The 27062-nt window shown below is 45.9% G+C and overlaps 1 protein-coding gene across 11 annotated transcripts in view; it reads left to right on the top strand.

Moving 5' to 3' along the window:
* Positions 1-27062, top strand: part of SRPK2 (SRSF protein kinase 2) — a 257229-nt gene that overhangs the window by 215938 nt on the left and 14229 nt on the right. For all 11 annotated transcript variants that reach the window (XM_047825648.1, XM_047825707.1, XM_047825722.1 and 8 more), the window contains 7 exons: positions 11198-11363; positions 12529-12554; positions 14027-14273; positions 15172-15654; positions 21944-22044; positions 22163-22270; positions 26833-26902. In XM_047825648.1, the coding sequence (XP_047681604.1) occupies positions 11198-11363; positions 12529-12554; positions 14027-14273; positions 15172-15654; positions 21944-22044; positions 22163-22270; positions 26833-26902 (1201 nt within the window). The remainder of the gene's footprint in view (positions 1-11197; positions 11364-12528; positions 12555-14026; positions 14274-15171; positions 15655-21943; positions 22045-22162; positions 22271-26832; positions 26903-27062) is intronic.

Raw genomic sequence — 27062 nt, forward strand, 5'->3', positions numbered from 1 at the left:
CCGACATCAGGCTCTGTGCTGACAGCTCAGAGCCTGGAGCCTGCTTCAGATTCTGTGTCTCCCTCTCTCTCTGCTCCTCCCCCGCTCATGCTCTGTCTCTCTCTCTCTCTCTCTCTCTCTGTCAAAATAAATAAAAACATTAAAAAAATTTTTTAAATAAAAGTTGTATAGGGAGTATTGTATTAGATTTGTATTTTGTTCAATTGCCTTGACAAAAGAAAACATCTAGCTGGGGTCTGGTTCAGTTATGATGTTCCTGCAAATATTTCTAGAATGAAAATATACACATATCAGAGATCTGGTAATGAGAAATGTTTACCAGATTCAGTTTTCTGTTTGGGATATAGCAGTCTGTGCTCCTCATTGCCTTGCTAGCCTAAATTAGGAAAGTTGGAGATATGACTTATTCTGAATTACCTGTTCTGACATCATGGATAATTGCCGAGGATAATGTTGCAAAGGAAGTAATATTGGGGGGCGGGGGTGGAGGGGGCAGGGGTTGTTGCTTGGTTTGCTTGAGAAGAGGATTAGGTGATTTGGTGCCCTTCTCTTGTCCCCAGGGCCCAGAGCTTGAGCAAGGCCTGCTCAGGGGTTTCCAGACCTGAAATGCAGGCCTCAGTTCAGAATTCTTACATAGGTAAAGAATCAGGGAATGATTTACAATTAAGAATTGTGAATTCAAGAGAAGCCTACAAAAGAACCTTCCTTACAATTGTAGTATAGATAGTATTTGCACATATGCATATAAGTAGGTTTTTAACTTTTGAAATTGTGTATAGGTAGCATTGTTGAGTCAGCCTGAGTGTTCACCATTTATGTTTGTCTCTTTGCAGTGCAAATTGGCAGCTTGTCTTCTAACATTATTTATGTTACACAGGAAGAGAGGCTGGAGGGAGAGGGGCTCTTTGCCTTGGCTTATACAGTGGAATGCTATACTTGTACATAGTATTATGTTAGGTATACAGACTTGTGGCCAGATTTTGTTTAATAATATCTGCTCCCCTTTAGACTTTAGATAGTAGCACTTTAGTATTTTAACATGGTTAATAGCTCAAATGAAAAAACAATTTCCCTTTAACATGGTGTGTGTTGGGGGGGGGGGGTGTGATTAACATCAGTTTTTCAATCCCTAAATAACACTTCAGTATTTATAACTATCAGTGGCAACTCTAAACTCTGAAAAAAAATCATCTTGTTAAAACTCTGAAAAAATTTCTTAATTATCTCTGATAAACCCTGAAAATATTAAGATTTACTTGTTCTAACAAAAAGTAAATAATTTGAGAAATACTGCCTTGCATATATTTCACGTAGGGTCTGTCTTTCCCTTGAACCCCGTACTTTGAAAGATATGTGCAGTTGCCACAGCGACTGACCGTGTCACAACTCAGGCTGGGCAGTGAAGGAAGGTGACTTCCCAGAGGAACCATTCGTATTAATTTTGTGTTCCAGAAAAGGGAAACAAAATGTAGCCTTTCATAGCACATGAAAGAGTCTGTAAATCTAATGATGAAATTCTTGGGGTTTAATGGAATTTTAGTGGGTACTTGCTGAAAGAACAAATGATTTTAATGACTGTGTTATCCTCAGTGTAATTCACATACACTGTGCTTTGCAGGCTGAGAACTCGAGTGTTCCACTGGTCTAAAATTTCAAGATGCAGTTTTCATTTTCTGTACTTAGTTATTGTAGGCAGTATTAGAAGTTTTGTGTATATATGTGTGTGTGTATATATATATATATACATATATATATATATATATATTTTTTTTTTTTTTAAGAAGAATACGGAATCTGGATTTTTTCCCCTAAATTTGTAACTTTCAAAGCAGTAAATTGATATATATCCCAGTTAATAATCTATGTATCTGAGTTTCCCTTCATTCCCTTTGATTCAGTCTGTGGATTCAGTATTTTAATCCTTTATTAATAGACCTCACAGTTACATTGCTTCCCAGAACCAGACTAGGTACACCAGCTTTCTAATACCCTTCCACTGTGTGGCCTCCTTTGCCTTCAGTCAGGCTAACCCTGTGTGACTCACCCCTGTCAACTGTCATTTGCCATGCTTCAGTTGTCACCTAGGCATCGGGTCTTTGACTCCCAATCTTTCTGCTTCCAGCGCCACCATCCTTAGTTCAGGCCCTTATCACCTCCAGCCAGTCCTCTCCTTCTCTCTCCTCTCCCAGAGGCTGTTCCGCTTCCCTGTCCCAGGTTTTTCTCCGTTCCATTGGCAGTTACCTTCCAAAATGAAACTCTGCTTCAGTAATTCGCACTTTGCATTTAGAAACCTCTAGTACCTCTCCATTGCCTGTTGACTAAAGCCTAACTGCTCATTGTCCACTCTCAGGAAGCAACATGTGGGGTGATAAAGAGCTTGGGTTTTGGTGTCAGATGTGTCCTTCTCAATGCTAAGGGACCTCAGCTTAGTTCCTTAGCCTCCTTACGCCACAATTGCATCATGAATGAAGTGAGAATAATAATGGTACCTTCCTTGCTACATTATTGTTACAACATAAAGGGATACTACTATTGATTATTACAAATTTTTTTGAAGTTTATTTACTTATGCCGAGAGCGTGCTGGAGAGAGTGAGAGAGAGCATGAGTGGAGAGGGGCAGGAAGCGAGGGAGAGAGATTATTCCAAGCAGGCTCCAAGCTGTCTGTGCAAGCCTGATGTGGGGCTCGAACCCACAGATGGTGAGATGATGACCTGAACCAAAACCAAGAGTCAGATGCTTACCCAGCTGAGCCACCCAGAAGGCCTGATTATTACAAATTTTTATTCAGGGCTTAGTATGTGCCAGGCATAGTTGTAAGTACTTTGCAATTTTTCATTCATTGAGTATTCATAGTAACTCTGCAAAATAGGTATTTTTACCCTTCTGATTTTATGGGAGAGGAACTGAGGCATTGAGAGGTTAAGTAACTCACTCCTAGTTAGGAATTAACTTAAAAAGTAGTAAGCTGTGGAACCGGAATTCACACCCAGGTGGTCTGGCTCTGGAGGTCTTGTGTTTAGCATTTTGCCCAGCAGCATATACACCATTGGAATTGTATTTGGCCTAATGTCCGATAACATTTAAATCACTGTTCTTCCAATGAACCTATTTATGGGTTTCTGCCATCTGGTATCAACCCGTATTTCCCCTTGCAAACCCTGATTCAGCTTTTGTCTCCTAGCAGGTGATTTTTTTTTTCCCATTAAGTAATCTTTTAAAGAAAATAGGTAATACATGTGAGTGTTCTAAAATGTATGTCCTTCAGATACCCAGTTTCTCTCCTAGAGCCAACCAAGTTACCAATCTCTTATGAATATTCAAAAATGCCCAGGTGTTTGTAAATACATGTTGATTTACCGGAATTTTTATTCATAAATGGTTACCAGTTTCATTTTGTAGGTATTTTAGAGAAAGTTATTCACCTTGCCCGTTTTTTTTTTAGCTGCACATCTTTGATCACTTCCTTTGTCTTAGGTTCTTGAAAATACCATCTTTTCTGCCCGTGTTTTTATTTTTTTTTATTTTTTCATTTTTTTCAACGTTTTATTTATTTTTGGGACAGAGAGAGAGCATGAACGGGGGAGGGGCAGAGAGAGAGGGAGACACAGAATCCGAAACAGGCTCCAGGCTCTGAGCCATCAGCCCAGAGCCTGACTCGGGGCTCGAACTCACGGACTGTGAGATCGTGACCTGGCTGAAGTCGGACGCTTAACTGACTGCGCCACCCAGGCGCCCCTCTGCCCATGTTTTTAAAGACTCAACCAAAATTTTGCTTCTGTGACAAAGTCTTCCCCAGTTCAAAATGCTATTTGTGCCCTCCTCAGTATGCCTGCAGCCTGCATTGGGTCCTTCCCTAATGATTGTGGAGTCTTACAGCACGAGCCACAGTTCGACAGGCCTGGCACAAGACATTTGGACTGGGTAATTCTTTGTCATGGGGACCTGCCTTGTGCATTGTAGGGTGTTGCCAACCGACTAGATGCCTGTATCAGCTGCCATCGCCGCAACTGCGACCATTGAAAGCGTCTCTCAGCTTTGTCACATGTCCCCGAGGAGGCAGAATTCCCTCCTGTTGAGAACCTGGAACAGGGGAAAGTGCAGTGGATACACGCCTTGCCAATAGACTTCACTTCAAATAATAACTTGGGCACTTACTGTTTTGTGACCCTGATCGGACCACGTAGCCTCTGTGAGCCTGTCTTCGCATTTGTAAAATTGGGATGATAGTTCGTAACTTGTGGCTTTATTGTGGAGATTATTATGGAGGGACTGCTGATAAAGCATCCGGCGCGGCGACCGGCGCATAGTAGCCACTGTGTCTTCCCACCTGCTGTGTGAGCTCTCAGAGTGACGCATCGTGTGTGAGTTCTCTTTGCTGCTTCTTCATGCAGTAGGTGGTCAAAGGATGTTTGTGACTGGTTGTCTTTCCTTAAATGAAGGAAGAAGTGTCCGTTTCTCTTTTTACTCTACAAAATGGCTCACTTGCTGTGATTTGATGGGCTTGTCGACAACACTACCACCTGTTGATCATTTTAAAACTAATGACCTAGTTGAATCATCTGCTTTTTCAGGGCTTCTGATACACTGTTACCAGTCCTTTGGTCAGTTCTTAGCCGTCCTCAGGTAGCCCTGGTGACCTGGTTCTGGGTCGGAGAAGGGCCGTGCTGGTGGCTTCTGGGATGCCGTGGGCAGCCCCTGCCTTCCCCCAGGCTGCTGCACCGGCTCAGTTGTAGACTCTTGTGGGTGTCTGTTCACCCCCCAGCTTTCATTTCTTTCTTCTTTTTAAATCAGCTTTATTGAGGTCTATTTCATGTGTCGCTTTTATTTCTGAATCCAGAAGAAGAAAAAGGATGCTAGTGTTGGCCGTGTTTATTTGTGGTGCATTAAAGGTCTACTGCAGGTGATGTGGCTTCTTCAAATGCTGTTGCTCTTCTTTAAATGTTTATTTTTTTATTTTATTTTTGAGAGAAACAGGGCACAAGCAGGGGAGGGGCAGAGAGAGAGGGAGACACAGAACCCAAAGCAGGCTCCAGGCTCCAGCTGTGAGTACAGAGCCCAACGTGGGGCTTGAACTCACAAGCCTCAAGATCGTGACCTGAGCTGAAGTCAGATGCTTAACTCACTGAGCCACCCAGGCGCCCAACTGTTGCTCCTCTTTGAATGTGGCTTTGATTCTCTTCTATATTGAAAAGGTAGCTGATGTTCTACTTTTGTAAACTTTATGGTTTAATTCATTGTCCTTTACAGGAGCCCTGTTAAGAAGTGGCTTCTTGGTAAGGTCAAGGCCCTGGTTTTTGGTGACTTTGCTACAGTACTGGAAAAATTAGCAGTTATAGGTTGTAGCTCTGGATTTTTAAACTATTATTTTACTCTTTCTGTAGCCATGATGGTCACAGGCAGTTCCTGTGCTCTTTAGACGCCCACTGTTTGAAGCGCTGTGTTTGTATTCTGCCCAGTCTCCACCACACCCTGATGAGGCCAGAGAGGTCACCACCTCCACTCTATAGAGGGCACTTCACAGAGAGGGTAAAAATCTTCCCTAAGCCCCACAGTTACTGGCGTGCAGCGGGGGGCAAGATTTGAATTCAGGTGGTGTAATTCCAGAACCCATTCTCTCAACTGCAGGGTGCTCTGAAGTGTCTAGGTAGAAAGGTCTGGGAGCATTTAAATTGTAGCATGTCTTTGTGAAAAGTGTGCATTCACGTCTCTGTTTGTGGTAAATGGTTCTCTTTGCCTTAATAGGAGAGCTGGCAGATTGTTAAAAAGTAGAACCATTGGATTTTATTTACAAAGTAATTGGTAATCGGCATGGCATGTGTAAGCTGAGGGGATTTATAAAATGCAGGGCTTTTCCAATGCGCCCCCCCCCCCGTGGGGCAGGAGCCCTGGGAGCATAGGAAGAGCCTGGCCCTACCTGGGCCAGCTGACTCACCTCTTACCACTGCTTTGGTCTACACTTAGTATCTATTTGCCATTTCATTTATTCTGCTGCTCCTAGTGATCAGCGAATTCATTATCACTGTGCCAGTTTTCAATTAGAGAACAGAAGACTAATTTTAAGTTGGTAAACACTTTCATGTTCTTGGGTTTATTCTTCATGGTGATACATATTCTGACCTAACTTGGGACTCTCCTCCTCAGAATGTTGGGTCGTCAACTCAGGAAGGTGGTGCAGTCACTCCCTTTGAAGAGCAGTGAGCCTTGTGCCCAGCTCGTTCTGTGCCGTGTGGTCTCCGTGCTGGGCACGTTGGCTTGCTCTTTAGTCCCAACTACGTTCGGAGGCATCACGGCAGGGTTTTCTCATGAATTCTCAGTGGTTCGAGTTAGAACACGGAACAGAATGCTGGTTCGGGACAAAGCAAACAAGGACAGTGCCCACTGAGACTTTTGTCTGCATGTGCATCCAGTTCTTGCCCCCTCTGTTGAGCTGGGATTCCCACAGTCCTCCATTCAGTTGAACACCACAATTGTCAGAAGCAGGTTGTAGGGTTTACCTCGTATCTGTTGAATGAGGAAGAGAAATCCAGTGGGAACCTTAGCTTTTCTAGTGGGAAAGTTTCTAGGCTTGAGGAGAGCCCTTCTGGTGTTTCTGTGCACACCACAAGGGGTTACTGTCTTGGTGAAAGGCTCCTGCGTGGGCCAGCCCCTCTGGCTACCATTTGGGCTTCCCTCCGTGCTGCATTAGCAAGGCCTTACTCACAGAATTAGGGGCAGGCCAAGTCTCCTTGCCCCATGTCCTTTGTTCAGGTCGGGGAGGAAGGAAGTCCCCATGTGGTAACCAGAGTCAGAAAATAATTTGGGAAGTTGCTCTCATTCTGTTTGTCTTCACAATTTAGGATTTGGGGGGAAGCTGTGCTTTCTGGGTGGTGAGCAGAGCGAGGGACACAGCCCTGAGAGAAGTTCCCACATTCCTCTTGACCTACTCCTCCTCTTGGATCTGCACGATTACGGGACCCATTGTAGCAAGCCGTGGTAGGGAGGAGTAGGTTTATGTCATTCACGCCAGTAATAGATGATCTCACCATCCTCACAGGTGTAGAGAAAGAAGCCCTGGAGACGGTCTTGACAAGCGTCTTATTTTACGGATGAATCTGAGGTCAGGGAAGGGGACTCACTCTGAGCCATAGCTAATCTGTTTCTGAACCGGAACCGGGGGCTCCTGGCTCCCAGCCCTGGTCTCTGCTTCACGGCTGTGCTGCCGCTAACCTGCAGGTCTGGCTTCACAAGGAGAGAACTGGCCCTGCTCCTGGGCAGTGTGATCTGGCTCCTCCGAGTGTGAGGTCCTGCCCAGTCCCTGGCCCGTCTGTGCTTGGATTATCTCTGCTCTCATGGCGGCTGTAGATTTTCACAGATGGCAGTCGGAGGGTGTCTCTGCAGCCTCTGCTGCCTCCTGCTGATGAGGCGAAGTATGTGTTTTTCTTTTTAGGCAAGAAAGGCAAATAAACTGTGCCTGGCAAGTGAAGGAAAACTCGGGAAATTGCTAAAGCCTTTTCTGAGCTCTTTTTTTTTTCAGGTTTTGCAAGAGAAGATCTACCCATGGGCATGTAGCTTATTCACTGCTTTTCTCTTTTTTGTGCATCATCATAGATGCTCTGCTTAAATGGTTAGGAGATTGCCCATCATTACTTTAGTGATTCTGGGGCTCTTTATTGCTTAAAACTTCATTAAGAAAAGAAATGCTATCTTTAAAAATAACACCATTCTTTTTAGTCTATAGCTAAAGGCTTTTTTAAAATATGTAGTCCAGAACTAAAGGAAATTACTAAACCACAATTTCACTGCTGGGATGTAGCACAGAACGTATCAGGTATAGCCCATTCACATTCCAAGTGGGAGAAGTGAGACCCAGAGAAGTTTATTAAGTGACTTAACAAAGTTATAGTTACTTAGTCAATACCAGTACAAGTGTTGTGACTTAGTTCAGTTCTGTCCTTTATTTGGAGCTCCCTATGAGCTAAACCTTGTTTTTTTGTAGGTTTTCCATAGGTTATTTCTAATTCCTACCATATTTCTATTTAGTAGATATATACACACCCCCCCCCCCTTTTATGAATATGGAAGTGGAAGCTCAGACAGTACTTTGCCCAGTGGGAGAATGTTCTGGTTAAGTACTTTGTCCAGTGAGAGAATGACCTGGCAGCAGTGTAGGACTGGTGTGAATCCCAAGGTCGTGTTTTAACACCATACTTACTGTGTCCCTTAATTATTTCCTTGAAGATTTGCATTATCTTAATTAATTTGTCCTAGGGGTCAAGTCTTTCACTGTGTTCATTGTCAGACATTATAAGCTCTGCTTCTTAAGGAAAGATAACCCAATGGAGTGTAACTGCAGATATTTTTAAAATCTGGTACCTTAAGTTCTTGCTGGGAACGCTTTGTTCATCTCAAGTGCTTCCTGGTCACTGGCAACCCCTAGGAACACATTTGAATACCGGATCGCGTTAACTCTTACTTGTGTGGCCTCCCACACAGTGAAACAGCCTGATCTCTGTGAAGGAGCTCAGGTGGAGAAATAGGAGAGCCTTGAGCATGGAATGGAGGTGGAGAGATGGGGACATTTTTACTTGGAGTTTATATTTGATAATGGAAATGCAGTTTCAGTTGGGATAATTTTAAACTGTTTAAATTTTCTCAAAAAATCTTGTTCGTTTGCCCTCCATAGGTTAGAAATCATCACTGTTCCTGTCCATTAATTTCTTATACTTCTCAGAATCTCTCATTATTCAGATATTAAAATTCCCTGTATTATTTCAGTTTGAACAAAGAAGATGCATGGATGTCGGTGAAGAGCATGTAGGCCCATTGGATTGTGCTCCTGTCTGGATTATAACCTTATTCTTTATGGAAAGACTCTTTTTAAAGAGTCTTTCTTACTGGTCCTTTGATATTTCAAACATAATTTAAATGTTCTAATTACAGTATAATTGCAAACATTAAATATTATTTTTAAGGTAAGACAAGTGTCTTTCCTTCTCTTACTCTAGTTTTATCTGGTTTACTGTTTGGGTACTTATTAGGCACTTGTCAAGAGCTCATTAAACTTTGTTTGCTGTAGCCATGGTTCATCTTGGTTTCTTTTTGGCTGGTCCCTCTCCCTTCAGGCATAAGGCAGTAAGCCCTCTGACTGTACGCCCCTTGGAGACAGGGGGCTTTCTTTATTGCTGTTGTCAGACACTTCAAACCAGGTACATGACCTGTTCCAGGAATTTGACTGATGCTTGGTCAGCGAAGTCATGTAAGAATCCTTCCTAGGGAAAGTTACTTTCGATGAGTATAGGGATTTTCATCCTGTTTAAGAGATGGGTCTTCCTTTTTTCATTTTCCTTTTGAAACCTCTGTCCCCTCATATCCTTTTTTTTTTTTTTTTTTAATTTATTTTTTTTTTTCAACGTTTATTTTTGGGACAGAGAGAGACAGAGCATGAACGGGGGAGGGGCAGAGAGAGAGGGAGACACAGAATCCGAAACAGGCTCCAGGCTCTGAGCCATCAGCCCAGAGCCCGACGCGGGGCTCGAACTCGCGGACTGCAAGATCGTGACCTGGCTGAAGTCGGACGCTTAACCGACTGCGCCACCCAGGCGCCCCTGTCCCCTCATATCCTAATACTGTCATCTGTTAAGGTTGTTTAGCCAGATACAGTAGAAGCATTAGACTCTTGCTGAGAACTTACTAGAATTGGATAATACCATGTATCTTCTCGTCTTTTTCCCCACTTCTGTTGTGAACAAATACCCTGAATGATTTAAAGTGTATGATGACATTGGGGCTCCTGGGTGGCTCTGGTTAAGTGTCTGATTTCAGCTCAGGTCATGATCTCACGGTTTGTGGGTTCAAGCCCTGTGTTGGGCTCTATGCTGACAGCTCAGAACCTGGAGCCTGCTTTGGATTCTTTGTCTCCCTCTCTCTCTGCCCATCCCCTGCTCGTGCTCTGTCTCTCTCTGTCTCTCAATAAATGTTGAAAAAAAATTTTTAAGTGTATGGTATTAAATGCTAATATTTATTGAGTGGTAGAATTTCTAATGTATAGGAACACAATGGGGATATTAAAAAAAATATTTTTGCTTGTGGAAAGAATTGAAAGAATTCCTCTCTGGAAATAATTTGAGAAAAACTGGCTTTGTATTTAGGTCACTGCACTTTAAGTTTTGTGGGTCTTGTTTTTGTTGATACTTTGTTTCAGCAGTTTTAGTGGATACTGAGGCTATTTAATCCTCTTTTTTTGCAATATTAAAAATGTATACACATCATTAGACATCATGGAAGTGCCTATCAGTGAGATACACACTTTATACCCAGCAGGGTGACTAAAATTAAAAAGACAGCGAAGTGTAGGCCATGACGAGGGAGTTGGAACCCTTATACATTGCTAGTGGGAATGTGAAATGGTGTGACCACTGAATAAAAGAACAAGCAGTTTGTCAGAAGAGTCACCATATAACCTAACAATTGCACTCCCAGGTATATATCCAAGAAAAATGAAAATGTGTCCACACAGAAACTCATGCCTGAATGTTCATAGCAATATTATTTATAATAGCCAAAAAGTGGAAACAACCCAAATATCCATCAGGTGAATGGCTAAACAAAGGATAGCATAACCAGCAGAACATTATTTGGCAATTAAAGGAAGTACTTAATACATGCTACACACGGATGGACTCTCAAAACATGATGCCAGTTACACAAGACCATTTTGTATGATTCCATTTATATAAAATGTCCAGAACCAGCAAATGTATGGCAATAGAAAGTAGACTAGTGGTTGCCTAAGGCTGGAGGAGCTGGAAGAGATGGAGAATGAGTGCCAGTGGGTATGGTGTTTCTTTTTTCCGTGATAAAAATGTTCTAATTAACGTGGTGATGGTTGCACATCTGCAAACCATTGAATTGTCCACCTAAAAGGGTGAATTGTATGTAAATTACATCTCAGTAAAGTTGTTATACAAAAGTATATTCATAGATGCATTTGCTTCCATGAGCATAAATTTACCTCCAGAATGATACACATTGGTTGCTTATGGGAGGGCTCTGGTCTCCTTTGGGGGCCTGGAGCAGGAGGGAGATTTTTACTAAATACCCTTTGTGCCTTGTGATTATGTTACATAATTTACAAGGAAATGTTGAACGTTACTGTTAAATAGTAATGTTGAAAGGTATTAATAACCCATCTCTTCTCTTGATTTTACTCTGACCAGGTCCTTCAGGGGTTAGATTATCTACACAGTAAGTGCAAGATCATTCATACGGACATAAAGCCGGAGAACATCCTGATGTGTGTGGATGATGCATATGTGCGAAGAATGGCAGCTGAGGCCACCGAGTGGCAGAAAGCAGGTGCTCCTCCTCCTTCGGGGTCTGCAGGTGAGGGAGCTGAAGCAGCTTTGTTTCATTTTGTTTGGAGGCACTGAGAGCCTACAGAGTTGCACACTGAAGGTAGTTGAGTCAAGCACGTACATTAGGGACTTTCATTAAGAGCCTGATTGCTAGAAATGATGAGACCTTTTTCTTGAAAAGGAAGGTGCCCCAATTATTATGCTGTCATACACCTAACTTCGTCTTCCCTTAAAAGATCATATGAAATCTTACGTGCTGCTTCACCTATGCTTGAACGTTTTCTTAGGCTGCAGGCTTCTCTGCAGAGGCGTATATAGTAACGGGTTACTTGTAGCCGGCCTGTAGTCATCAGATTTTTTTTCTAGTTTCAGGTTTGTTAGAACGCTTCCCAGTCTCCAGTTAGTCTACATCAACCTGAGTCCAGCTGGTAGCTTTGGAGTGCGTTACAAAAGACCCTAGGGTGGGAGAAGACCAAATGTCTTTATTGGCCTGTAGAGTTTCACATCGGGTTTTTACAGGGTATAGTGGCTGCAGCAAAGTGTTGACCACTTTGACCATGTCTGCACATTGTCTGCGCCCTTGTGTGTTGTCAGGCAAGTGTGCTGGCTGAGGGGCTAAAGTCCTGCAGCTCCCGGGGCTCTGGGAGATGCACCACCTCCTACTCTTGTTTTTTACTGTTTTTTGAGATCATAGAACCATAGTCTGTCAAGCTGTGGCTGCTCGCAGAGGCTGATCATGCGATTTCTGGAATACTTGCTGCAGTTTTTGATTTATTTCAGCTGTATACACTTGCCAAATAGTTGTCAAACACAGATGTACATCCTCTTATCTAAATTGTTCATTTCATTGTCTGTAGAACAAATTTAGATGATGGTGTGACATTTGTGAACTCTTCTCCATTTTCGTGTCAGTGCTTTGGATTTTAAATAAATGGGTATTTAATTTTAGACAAATAAGAAAAATGGCTCCATATGAACAACGACTGCTGTGCCTTTTAAGAGCCAGTCATTCGTTTGAGTTGGAAAAACTTCCTTTAGATCTGTATGATTAAGAAGCACTGAGGTTAAACAGTTTTCCAGCTGGATAGCAATTAAAAGACAATAATTACTTTTCGTTTTACAATTCAGATAACCTACCTAAAGATATATGTCTGTTTTCCTCTAAACATTCATTTTGTTTCATTTTGTTTTAGTGAGTACGGCTCCACAGCAAAAACCTGTAAGTACTTTATTCCACACACACTTCTACTCACCTTCTTGTTAAAAGCAGCTGTTCCTTATTGAGCTTTTCAAGTTGTAACATTAGTTTCTGCTGCTTTTTGCAATGATTTTTTCATTTAAGGTTGTTTGGGAATCGGATCGTACCTTTCTTTGTTCCCTTCTCAACTGTAGGTGTTTAATACGTGTTAATGTAAAGGGCGGGCATGTTCACAAATGCTGTGTATCCTCGAATAGATGAGACGTACCGCTTTGACAAGTCGAAGGGATTTTTTAGAGTTGGGATAGTTAGAGCCCTTCCACGTTTGATCTTTATTTTCCCTGAGCACTTTCTGGGGTGCCGTTGGCAGAGTCTGGTGAAAGGGGTGACGCGGTCGAGATCGGGCTTGAAGTGTGATTATTACAGAAACACTTAACATTACTTCTGATTTGCCTCCAAGATCCCTGTTTTTCTGAAGCTTGTACTCTAATGTGTTTTCCAGCTGGTAGTTATGTATAAAAGAGTACTGTGTATTTTGTGGTCCATTCAAATGAAACGAGGTGCTTGGAATTCAGTCTTACCCCATTGTCCCTAAACCCGCTTAGTTCCAGTAGAGGATAGAGTGTATATGTCTTGAGTTGATGAGTCATGTGCAAGTCTTGAAAGCCCTTTACGAACCAGAAGCACTTGAAAGGAAATGCACTGCCAGGAGCCCTCACTTGGGAGTGGAAGTCCCAGTGCAGGCGGGAACTATAGTGATGATGCCACCTGGCTCGCTGCACGGCCCAGTCCCTGCCTGCAGCCCTCCTGTGGCTCGAGCAGCTTGTTTGGATTATTGACTCTGTGGAGAGACTGGAGGCTGTCGTTGCCAGCACTTTCCAAGTCATGTGGCCCTGATCGCAGGCAGACTGAAACTGTGCTTTTTCTTTTTTTCCCTTTGTACGCTCATTTTTGACAGTTTCTGCCGTCTCGGCTGTTGATAACAACAGCTCCGTGTGTGAGACCCAAACACAAACAGAGCTGTTGACCAACAGTGACTGAAACCCACTTGTTTTGGCAAGGTCTTCTTTCATGGCTGAGAGTTGGGCGAGACCGGAAGGACAGGGGATGTTGTTAGCTTGTATACGGGCAGCAGCCAGTAAAACTTGGAAGGGGTGCTACTTGTCGAAAGGCCAGAGTACCTCAGCGTATTCTGCTGTGCTCAGCGTTTAAATGAAACAGCCTTCCTGGATTTGGAGCCGTGTCCTCTGAGGTCAGGGCCTGCTGGCAGTCCCCTTCCATGATGGTAGGCGGCGCTGGTTTCTTTTTTCCGGTTTTACTGCGACCCTGCACACGAGATCGATCTCCTCTGTGGGCATATTTGGTTGTAATAAATAACTCAGGCCTGGAAAACAGGATTGGTTGGGGCTTGCCACGCCACTCACACTTGCACTCTTGTGTAGTGCTTTAAAAAGGAGCAAACTGACCTGTGGTGTTTTCTTAACATGTTGTAGATAGGAAAAATATCTAAGAACAAAAAGAAAAAACTGAAAAAGAAGCAGAAAAGGCAGGCTGAGTTGCTGGAAAAGCGCCTGCAGGAAATAGAAGAATTGGAGCGAGAAGCAGAAAGGAAAATCATAGAAGAAAACATCTCATCCGCTGTACCTTCCAATGAACAAGACGAGGAGTACCGCCCAGAGGGGAAGCTCAAAACTGCTGGCTTAGAGGACGCAGCCGAGGGCGAGCCTGCGAATGACAAGGGTCAGTCTGCATGGGGTCCTGGCACTTCATTAGTGGGCACCCACCAGGTCCCCACCCTGGTGGGCTTGGTGTCACTGCTTCATATGTGAGGATTGGGGAACATGGGAATCTGTCTGCCACTTCATTTGTAAAATGAATGCCAGGAATATGTTAGTATTTCAAAACACTTTTTTAAAAATGGAAAATGTCTACCTGACACCACATCTCGAGCATGATAATGAATGTTCTTTATTTTGTAATTAACTTTTACCCTAACAGTAATGTACCCACATTTTCTAAAGATTGTAGAAGAGAGGGTAGAAGTGGAAATAGTCCCTTTTCCCGCCCCAAAATCTAACTTCTGCTAATAAGAGTAAGCCAGTTATTTACTAAATGAAAAATGAGATTGAGAAAACCTAAGATTTTACCTTGAGAGCCAAGAGGTGTTTTGCTGTGTAGCATGTAAATTAAGCACATTCAGGGGTGCCTGGCTGGCTCGGTCGGCAGAGCATGTGACTTTTTTTTTTTTTCTTTTAATGTTTTATCTATTTTTCAGAGAAAGACGGAGTGTGAGTGGGGAAGGGGCAGAGAGAGGGAGACACAGAATCCAAAGCAGGCCCCAGGCTCTGAGCTGTTAGCACAGAGCCTGACGTGGGGCTTGAACTCATGAACCGTGAGATCATGACCTGAGCTGAAGTCAGACGCTCAACCAACTGAGCCACCCAGGTGCCCAGAGCATGCGACTCTTGATCCTCAGGGTCACAAGTTTGAGCCCCACGGTGGGTGTAGAGCTTACTCAACGGGGGAACAAAAACCTAAACACATTCAAAATAGTCTCTTGTTGGAGGAAATATGTACCTAGTGCCACTGTGTTGAGAAGAGTAACATGTTCTGATTCTCAACCCATCAACTTTTTAAGGTGAGGCTGAGGACCAGGAAGAGAAAGAAGACACTGAGAAAGAAAACACTGAGAAAGATGGAGATGATGTGGAACCAGAACTGACGAGCACAGACCCTGCGTGGATAGAGTCCCCCAGAACCAACGGCCATATTGAGAATGGCCCGTTCTTACTGGAGCAGCAGCTGGATGATGAAGATGACGATGAAGAAGATTGTCCCAATCCTGAGGAATATAACCTTGATGAGCCAAATGCAGAAAGTGATTACACATATAGCAGCTCCTATGAACAATTCAATGGTGAATTGCCAAATGGACGACATAAAATTCCCGAGTCACAGTTTCCAGAGTTTTCCACATCCTTGTTCTCTGGGCCCCTAGAACCTGTGGCTTGTGGTTCTGCACTTTCCGAGGGATCCCCGCTTACCGAGCCTGAGGAAAGCAGTCCATCCCATGACAGAAGCCGGACGGTTTCAGCCTCCAGCACTGGAGATTTGCCAAAAAGTAAGTGTCCCTCCCCACCAAGTGTGTCCTTTCAGTGGCCCGAGTATCCGAGCCTTGACAAATGCTGTGAAGGGAATGGGCCAGAGGTGGGCATGTCATGTGTGTATGAATTCCCCATTGTCGCTTTATTCCTTTTGTCCTCCTGAATAAGTAATGTGATTTAAATTGTCTTCTGTCCCAGCAGGGCTTTCTCTGGCTCTCTGACTATCAGATTCCATTTCTGAGCTTTTCTCGTTCTTTCTGTGTTTAGTTAGTGACATCTGCATTTGTAGAAACCTTCCATATCCAGCAGCTTACACCTGTGGCTTTTACAGAATATATAGTTTAATATTTGTACTTCCATCTGACAGTCTTGCTTTTGGTTTTTGTTTTGTCTTGTTTCTATTCAAGGAAAACACATACCTCCTCTTAGTCTGTGTTAAGGAAGAAGTCTCTGATTTTATTCTGATAGTTGTTTCTGGTTGTAGGACTCAGCTCTTGAAATGTCAAAGCCAATTTAAAGCAAGTGGCATGGAATTTTATGTGATGACTTATATCAAGTATTTTGAGAGTGAGTGCCCCACAGCCTGTCTCTGCCTGTGACCTGCTCAGGGACTCCAGTAAGCAAACCCGGGGCATCACTCATGGTTTCCATTCTAGCCCACGGAAGAGCAGCTCAGAATCCTCCTCTGCTCCCTCTGCTGGCAAGAGTGTTTAACACACGATGAGTCCATTGATGACCCAGCCCTGCAAGTAGCTCTCAGAATCCCCTCAAGTAGCTCTAACTAATCACCTTAAGGATGTGGGTTCTATTTTGTGCTTTCTTTATCTTACTTGGGTAAACATACTCTGTTCCTTTTTACTTTTACCCCAATCAAGGACTCTTTGAAGGTGCTTATAAGATGCCTTCACATGGAAGGTAGGTTCGCATAGGGAAAACTCACCTGTGTCTGTCTCCTTCACGCTACTTCTGACACCTTTGGTGACCAAATGTGTGTGTAGGGGGTTTTCCCTGCCCCAAAAGCTTCTCTGACACCAGCTGGGTGTCCTGCGATTTAACTCATTTCTGACACTCTATGGAGACAGAACCAGATCCTACAGGTTAAGGGCTCAATCCCACCAGACACCCCCGCCCCCCTTCATACACCAGTGGCAAGTCCACATTGTCACCTGTGCTTCTGACCCATCAGCCATGAATCGGGGGTTCCCACGACCCCCTCCTCAGGTTCAGTTAATTTGTTCCAGCAGCTCACAGAACATAGGAAACTCGTTTTCTGGCTGGATCACTGGTTTATTATAAATGGATAGAGAACTCCGGAGCGGCCAGATAGAGAAGATGCTTCCAGAAGGCGGGCTTTGGTGCTCCTCCCTGGCACGCCGCCTGCCCCACAGTCTCTCGCACGTGCCTTCACATCGTGCGCTCATGGGTTCCTTTGCTCTTAATTACCGCTTTGGGTTATGTCTTGGAATCATTCACAGCTTCTTGTTTCCTGATGCTGGAATTGTCCTCAGTTTGGTCCACATGAGCCTCTTCGAATGGTCTCTTCTGTCCTTTTATCACAATCCCATTGCTCTTTGCTGCTTCCTCTCTTTCTGGAACCACGTCCCGAGTTCATACCTTCCCTGCCCCAGGCTGGAGTCAACCATGTCTTCCGGTAGTTTCTGTTATTTTTGTTTACCTTTTGTCATGTATGTAATGTAGGAACAGAGATATGTGCCATTGATGAATAGGTGTCTACTGAGATGAACGTTCAGACACTTTTTATTGAAGGAGTAAATCATGAAAAGGTTTTGCGGTCGTTAAGTATAGCGTAGCTACTTCCCGGTTTATTTTCAAGACCTGACGAAGAGCGTCTGTGTGTAAATGGCATGTTCGCTCTTACTTCTGTACCTTTGTGACTGCCTTTCTTCCTGCTGGGAGTGTCTCTTCCCCTTTCTCCACTGCCCATTCTCTCGGCCAACTTTTATTCTTTTGCCGGCTGGTACAAACGCTAACCCTGCATCGCTTCCCACGCGGTCCTGTTCCCTTCCCCCCTTTACCTACCGGTCATGTTTTACTTAACTGCATGCTCACTGTTTCCATCATCTTTTCCTCGCCATGATGTAAAATCATTGGGAGCGCTGTGTGCTTTTATCCTTGTATCCTTTGCATCTAACTCAGTGCTGTGATAAACATTTATTGAGTAACAAGCAATCAAATCAGTGATAATCTGGGTATTTTTTCTTCTCCTCTTACCTTTGTGCCACCTGTCTCCATTCACCATCAAAACTGTATTCAGTCCCAGCACCAGTTCTCTTGTATGAACATCTCGCATTGGGGAGAAATAGCAGGTCTATTTTTCACTTTGACCCAAGTCTCTCACCAAGCAGACCTTTTCAGTATTGTGAAATTCTAGGTACGCAGCAGGGTCAGGATCTCCTCACCCACTCATTTGTTTGGAGGCACTCAGTTTTGGTTTCCAGCTTGGTCGTTTGGTAACAGTGGGCCGCCTCCTGGACGGGAGGGGTTCATTTCCTGCGTGGAAGGAGTGGGGCCCAGAGGCTCGTAGTTGGCCATCTACCACTTCGTGAACACGAGGCAAGAGAAACAAGCCATGTTCAGAGCTGGTGTAGATCCTTGTTGTTAGACCAGGGCACACACATTAGGAAGTAGCAGAAGGAAAAGTCAGGCCAGAAGAACTCACCCTCCAGGCTGAAGGATGCAGACTATTCCCTGGAGTGACTGGGGAGCCACTAAAGGCTGAGGAGGCGGGATTCCTCTGGGATTATTAGCTTTGGAGCCATAGCATGTATCTTGGCCCATCCCATCTGGTCTTGCTGGCTTTACCTGCAAGGTACTCACTGCCACTTGGTGGGGACCCAGATCACTGCCAGACCTTGTGCCAGCTGCTGTAATATGGGCCCCGCGCTGCCCTCACTGTGACTCTTGCTGCCTAGCCTGTCCTCCTTAGGGCACACCCTGTCCTCTTCCCTCCCTTTCCCTCCAGAAGGACCTGCAGTGCATTTCCACTCAGAATAACAGTGTGGGGCGTCACTCTAAAGCCTGCAAGCTCTCTGCAGGCCATTTCCTGGCAGCTCTCTCTGGCCTTGTCTCCCCCCCCCCCCCCCCCCCACCTTGCTGATGCTGTACCTCCGTGCTGGCTTCTTCCTTAAGTTTCTCAAAAGTGCAAGTTTGTTTCTCCCTGTTTGCACTTTGCATTTGCACTTGCTGTCTCCTCTGCTGAGGGCCCCTCTCTCTCCACGCCTCCCTTAGTTCAGGCCTCTCCTCAGAGTCACCTTCTGAGAAAAGACCTCCCCTGAACACCCTCATCATTGTCCGCCTCCTTTCTTTGCTTTGTTTTTCTTCTTTGCATTTAGAGCCACCTGACATGGTGTGTGACTCCTCCATTTTTACTTTATTATCCATATTCCCCATCTCCCCACCGCCCCCCCAGTGCATGAGTTTCCTAACTTGGGCTGTGGAGGGGGGACCCTGCATGTCTTGTTCATGCTGGTCCCAGTGCCGAGACAGCACACAGAAGGGACTCTGTAAATACTCGGTGAATGAACGGGCCAGGCTCAGGTATTAGATCTCCCGGGGCCTGGTGTTGAACCTCTGGGTGCAGAGAAGGTATTCGTGTGTTTATTGGAGGGACGCCTCAAACCATAGAGAGTCTGCACGAGCCTAGCACAGTGCCTTGCACGTAAGTGATGATGGCGGTCTCGTCCCTTGGAGGCACCACCCGCAGCTATCTTACTAGTTTCTAGGATAGCTTCACATGGAATGGGTAGTGTCGCTCGGACCCCGGGCCACTGGAGACGAGTTAAGAGCCCTGTCCTTCATGAAGTGACATATCCCCACTTTTCATTCCCTCGTTGGAAGAGGCAGAGCATTAGGAAGAGCTGTGAGAGGTGACCACAATAATGACTCAGCGAGCCGAGATGATTTGAGTCCCAGGCAAAGCAGAGTTGGTGTTAGTCCCTGGCAAGTGCCTGTTGTTTAAATGGGCTGTTTTGAGGGTTGCGGTCAGGTAATTATCACACTGAGTAAAGGAAGTCGGATATACCAAGTAGATTGTCTTTTACCTCGTTTGTGTTCCTGTACAGTTCAAGTTCTGAGATGAACTCCCTGGTATCATTTGGGATGCGCTGTGAGCGGGGTCACCGTTTACAGACCTGAACCAGGAGGGTAACAGCCTGTCACCAAAGAGACTTTGTTTAGTGATCAAAAATGAGGGGTGTTAAATACAAAGAAACCGTATTGAACATGTGTGATGATGCGTCTTTTCAGGCCAGATCTCCTCTGGCTTCATTGATTCATGCAGCTCCCGGGGAATGTCTTTAGGACACTGGTGGCACTTCCAGATGCCTCCCTACACTCGCACCCTCAGGCACTGGGCACCGCTTACTCTCAGTCAGTCAGAACTGGAGGCTCACTCTCTTCTTCCTTAGACCTTTGATCTCAAGTGTTTGGCCTCCCCTCCCCCTCTGCCTGCTCTCTGCTGGTGGAGCTTTGATTCTGGCCAGAGGCAGCCCCAGCCTGGGGCGGGGAGTGTAGTCTGCACCGGGGAGTGTAGTGTAGACCAGCACCGGTGGAGCACCCCCCCCCCCCCCCCCCCCCCCCCCGCTCTCCCAGGCCACTGGGTTGGCTGGTCAGTTTGGAGGGGGGTGTGGCATGGCCCCTTCCGCTTCTTTCTTGAGCACTGAGCCTCATGGAGTTAGGTCACTTTCCAGAGTCTCACAACTTTGTTGGTATTGAAACGTCCACTTGAATCTGGTTCTGTCAACCTTTAATTCCATTTTCTTGCCTGCTGATTCTCCTTGATTGAGTGACGTGAGGGATTCATCTGGCCGTTTCTGGTGCTGCCTGTCCACTGGGTCAGTGTTTTTGTTTCTCCTGAAGCTCTGTTTCTTCCCATCCTTCAATCACTGTATCCAGTTTGCCTCCTCGTGTGGGTCTCTGTGCTTCTTTCCTTCTCGTCGTTTCCGAGTTCCTGTGTTTGTTCTGTCAGCTCAGACTGCCTTTGGCAAAGTCCACAGTGGATCGGCATCCTTAAAAAGAGGAATGTGGTCATAGGGCAGATGGCAAAAGGGGACATGTGAGGCTGGCCCACCCACATTAACCCACAAGCCGGAGGAGTGGGGCTTGGGGGCTAAGATGTTGGCCAGAGCTCTCTCTGCATCCTCTGGCCCCTCCTGGGGAGTTCTGTAGGTGCCCCCGCTCCTGGGAGGGATGCCCAGAAATCAGAGCCCCCTGAGCACTGTGGCTCCACGGTGTGGGTGTACCCAAAAGGAGGTTTGGTTTGTTTTAGCAGTGCCCAGCTCTGAGCGGATGAAAGGGTATTTGATGTTCTGCATTGAGTGGACTTTTCTGTTTAGTCTGTAAATACCATCTCAGAATTACTTCTCCATTAGTAAGAACCATGGTTACATCTCATCCCTTCCAGAAATTGGAGCTTATAAGTCATTTTAAGGTTTGAGGAAGATGCTCAGTCACTTCAGGATTTCCTGTCTGGGCCTCTCCAAGTTAGTTTTCTTTGTCACTTGCCCCCTGGTTAACCCTGCCCAATATGGGCATGATGTAGGCTTGTCCATAAAGCTCTTCTGGCCCCAGGAACCCTGAGAAGTCTAGCCCTGTGTCCACTGTTGAGATTCTCTCGGGGTCACTGGGCTTAAGAGTGGCCTGAGTATTTGATAAGTTTGGGAGGGACCTCAGCGGTTTGCCCTGTGGCCCAGGTGGCCTCAGGAGACCTCTGTTGTGGAGCGTTACTTGTCCAAAGCTAAACCCAAACTGATTAGTCCTGGCCTGTAATCTGTATTTGTTAACCAGCCATCATCTAACCTTTGAGGTCTCTGTGCTCAGCCCAAGCAGGAGAGGTAGGAGATGTGGCTACCAGGTGAAGTGTGTGTCACCTAGAAAGGGATTGGCCATCTGGGAACATGTTGTCTCTACTTTAGTGTTTCATGTAGTAACGCACCAAGATAGATGTGGTTCTCTATGGGCTCTGATGCGATGAGGAGCAGCTGGAAAGATGCAGAAGGGAGCAGAGTAGGGTCATCCTAGAGGTGGCAGAATCAGCAATATAAGGCGAAAGGGCAAGGTGGAGCCGGTGAGGTCTCTGGGCAGCCCAGTGTGCTCTCTCTTGTGAAATATCTTCCGGGGACAGAGACCAAGAATTTCAAATTCTGTTGAGTTCAACTTGCAGGGCTCCAGGCCTAAATGATCCTCCCATCACTTCCCTAGAAAAGGAGACTGTGCCCGGCAGACAGTGTGCACAGACGCAAGCCACCCCTCCCAAGTACTAACTGTCGCGCTCTTTGCTCATGCCAGCAAAAACCCGGGCGGCCGACTTGTTGGTGAACCCCCTGGATCCACGGAACGCAGATAAAATTAGAGTTAAAATTGCCGACCTGGGAAATGCTTGTTGGGTGGTAAGTAAAGTTTTCTTTCTAGAGCATTTTGGTCATGATCATGGATTAGAAGACGCTTTTTTTTTTACTTTTTGCATGTCTGTTTTCCTCTGTACTAATACAGTGTGTTCCCTTCCAGCATAAACACTTCACAGAAGACATCCAGACGCGTCAGTATAGATCCATAGAGGTTTTAATAGGGGCAGGTTACAGCACACCTGCTGACATTTGGAGCACAGCATGCATGGTAAGAACGGCCTTGGCCATTTCCTTCAATGTAAAGGCCCATCCCGCAGCGCTTATCATGGGACAGTCTCACCAGTACGTGTGGTCTGAGTTTTCCCAACTGTGGAGTACGTCTGCTGTGGGATGAGTGAAGGCAAGGTTGCTGTCTTGACCACCTTGAGAGTTGGAAGAATTCTTCTCAGACATGTTCCAGGGTTTAGCCTGCTTTGGTCTTGTGACAGACGACCTCTACTCAAGGCCCTCTTCAGCCCACCACCCCCAGGAATCACAGCCTCCTCTGTGGTGGCAAAATGGCTTCAAGTAATTCTGTCTGGTTTCTGAAAGATTGCGGGCTGTACCCTTCCCTCGTGCCGTGGAGGAGGATGAGACAGCAGTGTCTTCAGGAAAGATTGTCTGAGGTCGAAAGGCAGGAGGCCTTCTCAGTGACCTCTGACAGACCTATCCTTACTGACAAGGAAAAAGATTTCCCCACACACCAGTGTTTAATCTCTCCTCCTTTATACATAAGGCCAAATCTAGAGAATATTCTGGCTTGTTGCTGTGGGCTGTCCACTGATTTCTGAGACACCAGTAGCCGCCCATAGTCCCTTTGATGGAGTCTGTTCCCGTAGAGAAGACGGAGATGTTTTTTCTTGGGGTCTCAGGACGCCTCTCCCCACTGTGTATCATACTGGTTTGGGCTGCATCGCGGGTTTACTTGTGTCTAGACCCTCCCCCGGCCCTCACCAGCGCATCATTTTCTCACTTGCTGCCGACCTGTGAATTGATGAGCACCGGTGGGCCCTCTTCCATAAGCCGATTTCAGTTTCTCTTTCTTGGCCCTGTTTCCTAGCCAGTTCAGCACCTTCCTCTAAGTGGGTTGTGCTTTGTGGTCCCGTGCTGGAAGGGTGTGTGTGTGTGTGTGTGTGTGTGTGTGTGTGTGTGAAAGGGGGTGCTATTTCATGTTTTTCTTATTCCATCCCCCCCCCCCCAAATTCTCTGATATATTTAAAATGAAAGACTGTATGTGTAAAGCTTGGCACTTTTCTTCTCACTAAAAAGAGCAACAGGCAATATATGTAATTGTCTGTTATTCAAAGATTAACAATTCTTCTGAGTTTGCTGTATCATATGCCCCCTGGTGTTACAGCAAGAAGCATGGTGCTGGACAATATAGAAAAATAGTAGTTGTTTGTGTAAAATTATCAAGATCTGAGGCAACAGATGTGGCCAAACAGATTGGAAACATCGTGCCTTTCTGGTCCCACGTTGCTCTGACAAATAATACCAGATAATTGTTAAAATTAAGTTTTTCAGTGAGTATCAAAAACTTCAGTCTTTGCTGTGTGAGACATGGAAAAGAACAGTTAAAAAGATTGGTGGGCATGTGATGGCTGCTTTGAATTTGGAGGCTGCTGTGCAGAGAGGAGTGAGGTCCAGAGGGCAGGAGGGGGCGGAGGGCCCGGACGCGGTGGGAAGCAGAGGTTAGGTCAGTAGGAAGGGAGCACTTTCAAAAATTGGAGCTTCGGGGGAGAAATGTTCCATTCCAGGATGTGGTGAGGTCAGGCCTTACTTGTCCCCAGCAACACAGGAGGGGCCCTGAATTAGACTCCAAGAGCTCTTTCAACTCTGAAATCCTGTGCTTCTAATTTGGGGTGTTAAATTTTGGTGATATAACTGGAAAAATAGGACAAGATCACAGAGACAGGAGAATAATGGTGGAGCTCAGTGCGATTTTATACCAGGTTGTCTGTCTTGCCTTCCATTAGATTAGGACTCGCCCCTCCACACAGTCTTCACACCCTGGCCACTCCTGCTGCTGTGAACAGTGCTAGAGTCCATCTCCTTTCTCCTGCCTCCTGCTCCCCTCAGACGAAGCATAAGCTCCCTCGGTGCCTCAAAGGCCGCTTACGGGTTGTTGTTGTTTTAATGAAGCAGATGTTGGAAGCGTGATTGTTCTGGATGGGGGGGCAAGCCATCGTTCCCCACCCCCACCTCCCATCCCTGAAGGCCAAGGCTGAGAGGTCCCCTTCTGTTCTTCTCAGACAACCTGGTAAACACGAGGCGGTGTTTCTCCACTCCTGTCCTTTTGTCGAAGTTTAGAAACATAATATTATATTAAATTCATAATTCCAGTCTATACTAAAGCTCTAGTTGTTCTTGGTGATGAGGCCTGGAGTCCTTTGATGGCATAAATGGCATGAAGACTTGCAGAGGCCCTACTGGGGTCGCGAGCTCCTGCGTGTCAGCTGGTGTCTTTGCTCTCATCGTGGAGGAGGGCTCTTAGAGCCGGAGGAGAGCACCAGAATGAGGCAGAGAAACTGAGATATGTGTCCCGTTGAACCTCTTTTCCTTTTCTTGAGTCTTGGGGCCCCTCCCAACTTAAGTGTATGTGATCTAAAAATTCTGCGTGGGCCGAGGCATCGATTGCTGTGCACTTGTGTGTCACAGGCCCAGAGCAGGTAACGTCTATAGGCTCCGCGGTGAGCCATAGTCAGTGCCCTAGAAATAAGAAAAGGCAGACTGGCAAAGTTCACTTGTTCAGCACTGGTCCCATCACAGAAAGAATAGGTGACCTTATTTATTCAGAATCGGGTACTTGGTGTGGGGGGGAGGGCATTTCAAGAAAGAGGTGTCTGGTCTCCCCAGGACCTGAGAACAGAGTTTGCTCCAGGGGAACGTCTCCCAAGGGGGTATGGTCAAGTACAGACGAAGGAATCCAAGATTCCCAAGCATGAAAAATCCCAAGTATTAAAACAGTAACAATAGAGATTATATCAGGAGTAACCTACGGAGTTGAAGGCGGTAATCTTTAACCGGCGTGAAGGCAGGTCGTGAAGCATGAGGGCCCACATTTCCATCGGAATTTCTGCATCAGCTCTATCACATGTGGCCTTCCTGTTAAGGAAGTCTTGTCACTCCCCAGAGAACCGGGACCAGATGACACACACGTGAGCCCCCATCTTCCCTCACATCTTCCTTTTCTCTTTTAAACCATTTCTGTGTAGGCTTCTTTGACTTGAGTGTTTCATTGGAAACACGTGGGTGCTAATCGAAACAGTCGTCTTTCAAAGAACACTCAGTTGACCTACCTTAGTGTTAGGCTGGAAGAAATAAATTCAACCTGATTGAAATGTGTTTGAAAATGTGTGAGGAGAGAGAGTTCTCAGGGGAGGGTTAAGGAGCAGCCGTGGCCCTCTCCACGGAGCATCCGCAGTGGCTTCTTCTCCATTAGGGTTTCACCCTTTCCTCATGGCTTGTAGGCTGCTTAGTTGTGTCCTGGGTGGGGAAGACCCTTCTGGCTGTTCAATTTTCCCCTTGGATTTTTGGCCAGATGTGGGGTTGGGTGGAGAGGAGAGGCCCCCGGTAAGGACTTTCCCTGGCCCTGCAGCGCCTGTGTGACCAGCTTACTCGGTGCTGGGACGGGCTGGGATGGGCATGTCCGTGTCCTGCGGGATCCTGAGTTCATGCACCGATGCTCTCATGGGGCTGCTGACAACCATCTTGTCACCCCACTGCCCTCCTTTCTTTAAATAAACAAACAAACCAAAAAAATGGTGAAGAGATGTGGTCCTGGCCTGAGTGCGTCCACCTTCGGTTTGTTAAAGACAGTGCTAGGAGACCCCCTCCTGACCCACTCTGGTCATGAACAGAAAGAGGAAATGGGTGGGTGCGGTGATGGTTCATCAGGGGTGGGAGTGAGGAGGGCCCTGATCCGCAGGCATCTGTGACAGAGGTCTAGGCTCCTGAGCACCTTTTAGAACCACAAGATCCAATACAAAATAGAAGTAAGTATAGAAAAACCAAAAAATAGGATTTAGCCTTTTCCTTTAAAAAACAACAACAAAAAATTTTTAAATGTGGTATTCCATCAGCAGAGCAATAGAAGTTGCCATCTTTCTATAACATTAGCAAATTAAACCCATGGTCCTGAGCTTTTTTTTGTTCTTTTTTTTTTTAGAACAAGGGGAGAAGAGTGTGTGGCAGAAATGGAAACAAAGGGCATGCTGGGGGTAGTGGTAACCCTAGAGGCAGGCCGGCCCTCCTTGCCCTCCTCACCTGGCTCCTCCTGGCCCAGGGCTCAGAGCCTTCTGTTTGGCTCGAGGTTTTCCTTTGCTTGAGTCAGAAGTGGCAGAATTGATGAGATGCTGAAAATAGCTCCTGGTTACCAAGGCATGAGGGTCTTTGCTTCAAGAGAGCGGCAGTGCCCGCTTTCCCGGGACCCGATGAGCCTCCGTGGGGGAGGGCAGGCCTGAGTCCCTGTCCCACCGTCCAGAGCTGGAGCACGTTCCCCTCCCCCCGGGCCTGCACACAGCTGCTTGTCGCTGTGCTTCTCGCAAAATGAGGAGAGGACACAGCCTTTACGTCCTCCAGTAAAGGGAATGTAGAAAAATTTCTGAAGCTTCTTTGAACTTTTAGGAAGTTCAGAGTTGAAAGAAAAAAGTTGGTGTTGAGCTCTTTTAGAAGGCTCTTGGGTTTGATCAGGTCCTCGGAAAACGTGGGTCTCTTGTATAAGGAGAGAAAGTTGCTGCCTCGGGGGCCAGTGTCTTTGAAGTGCTTAGCATGTCATCTGTTGTGTCCTAGGCATTTGAGCTGGCAACGGGAGATTATTTGTTTGAACCGCATTCTGGGGAAGACTATTCCAGGGATGAAGGTGAGTATTGCCGCCTGCCAAATACCTCAGGCTGGGCCTCCTGAGAGGCCTGAGCTTCTGGAGAGTATTGTGTTTCCCTACCGAAATAGAGCTGTGTTTTGGTTTTCAAATGCCCAGTCGAGATGCTTTCCCCTGAGCTTGAAGCCCCCTCAGGCACAGT

This window comes from Prionailurus viverrinus, chromosome A2 (genome assembly GCF_022837055.1).
Source record: "Prionailurus viverrinus isolate Anna chromosome A2, UM_Priviv_1.0, whole genome shotgun sequence".
NCBI classification, from domain to species: domain Eukaryota; kingdom Metazoa; phylum Chordata; class Mammalia; order Carnivora; family Felidae; genus Prionailurus; species Prionailurus viverrinus.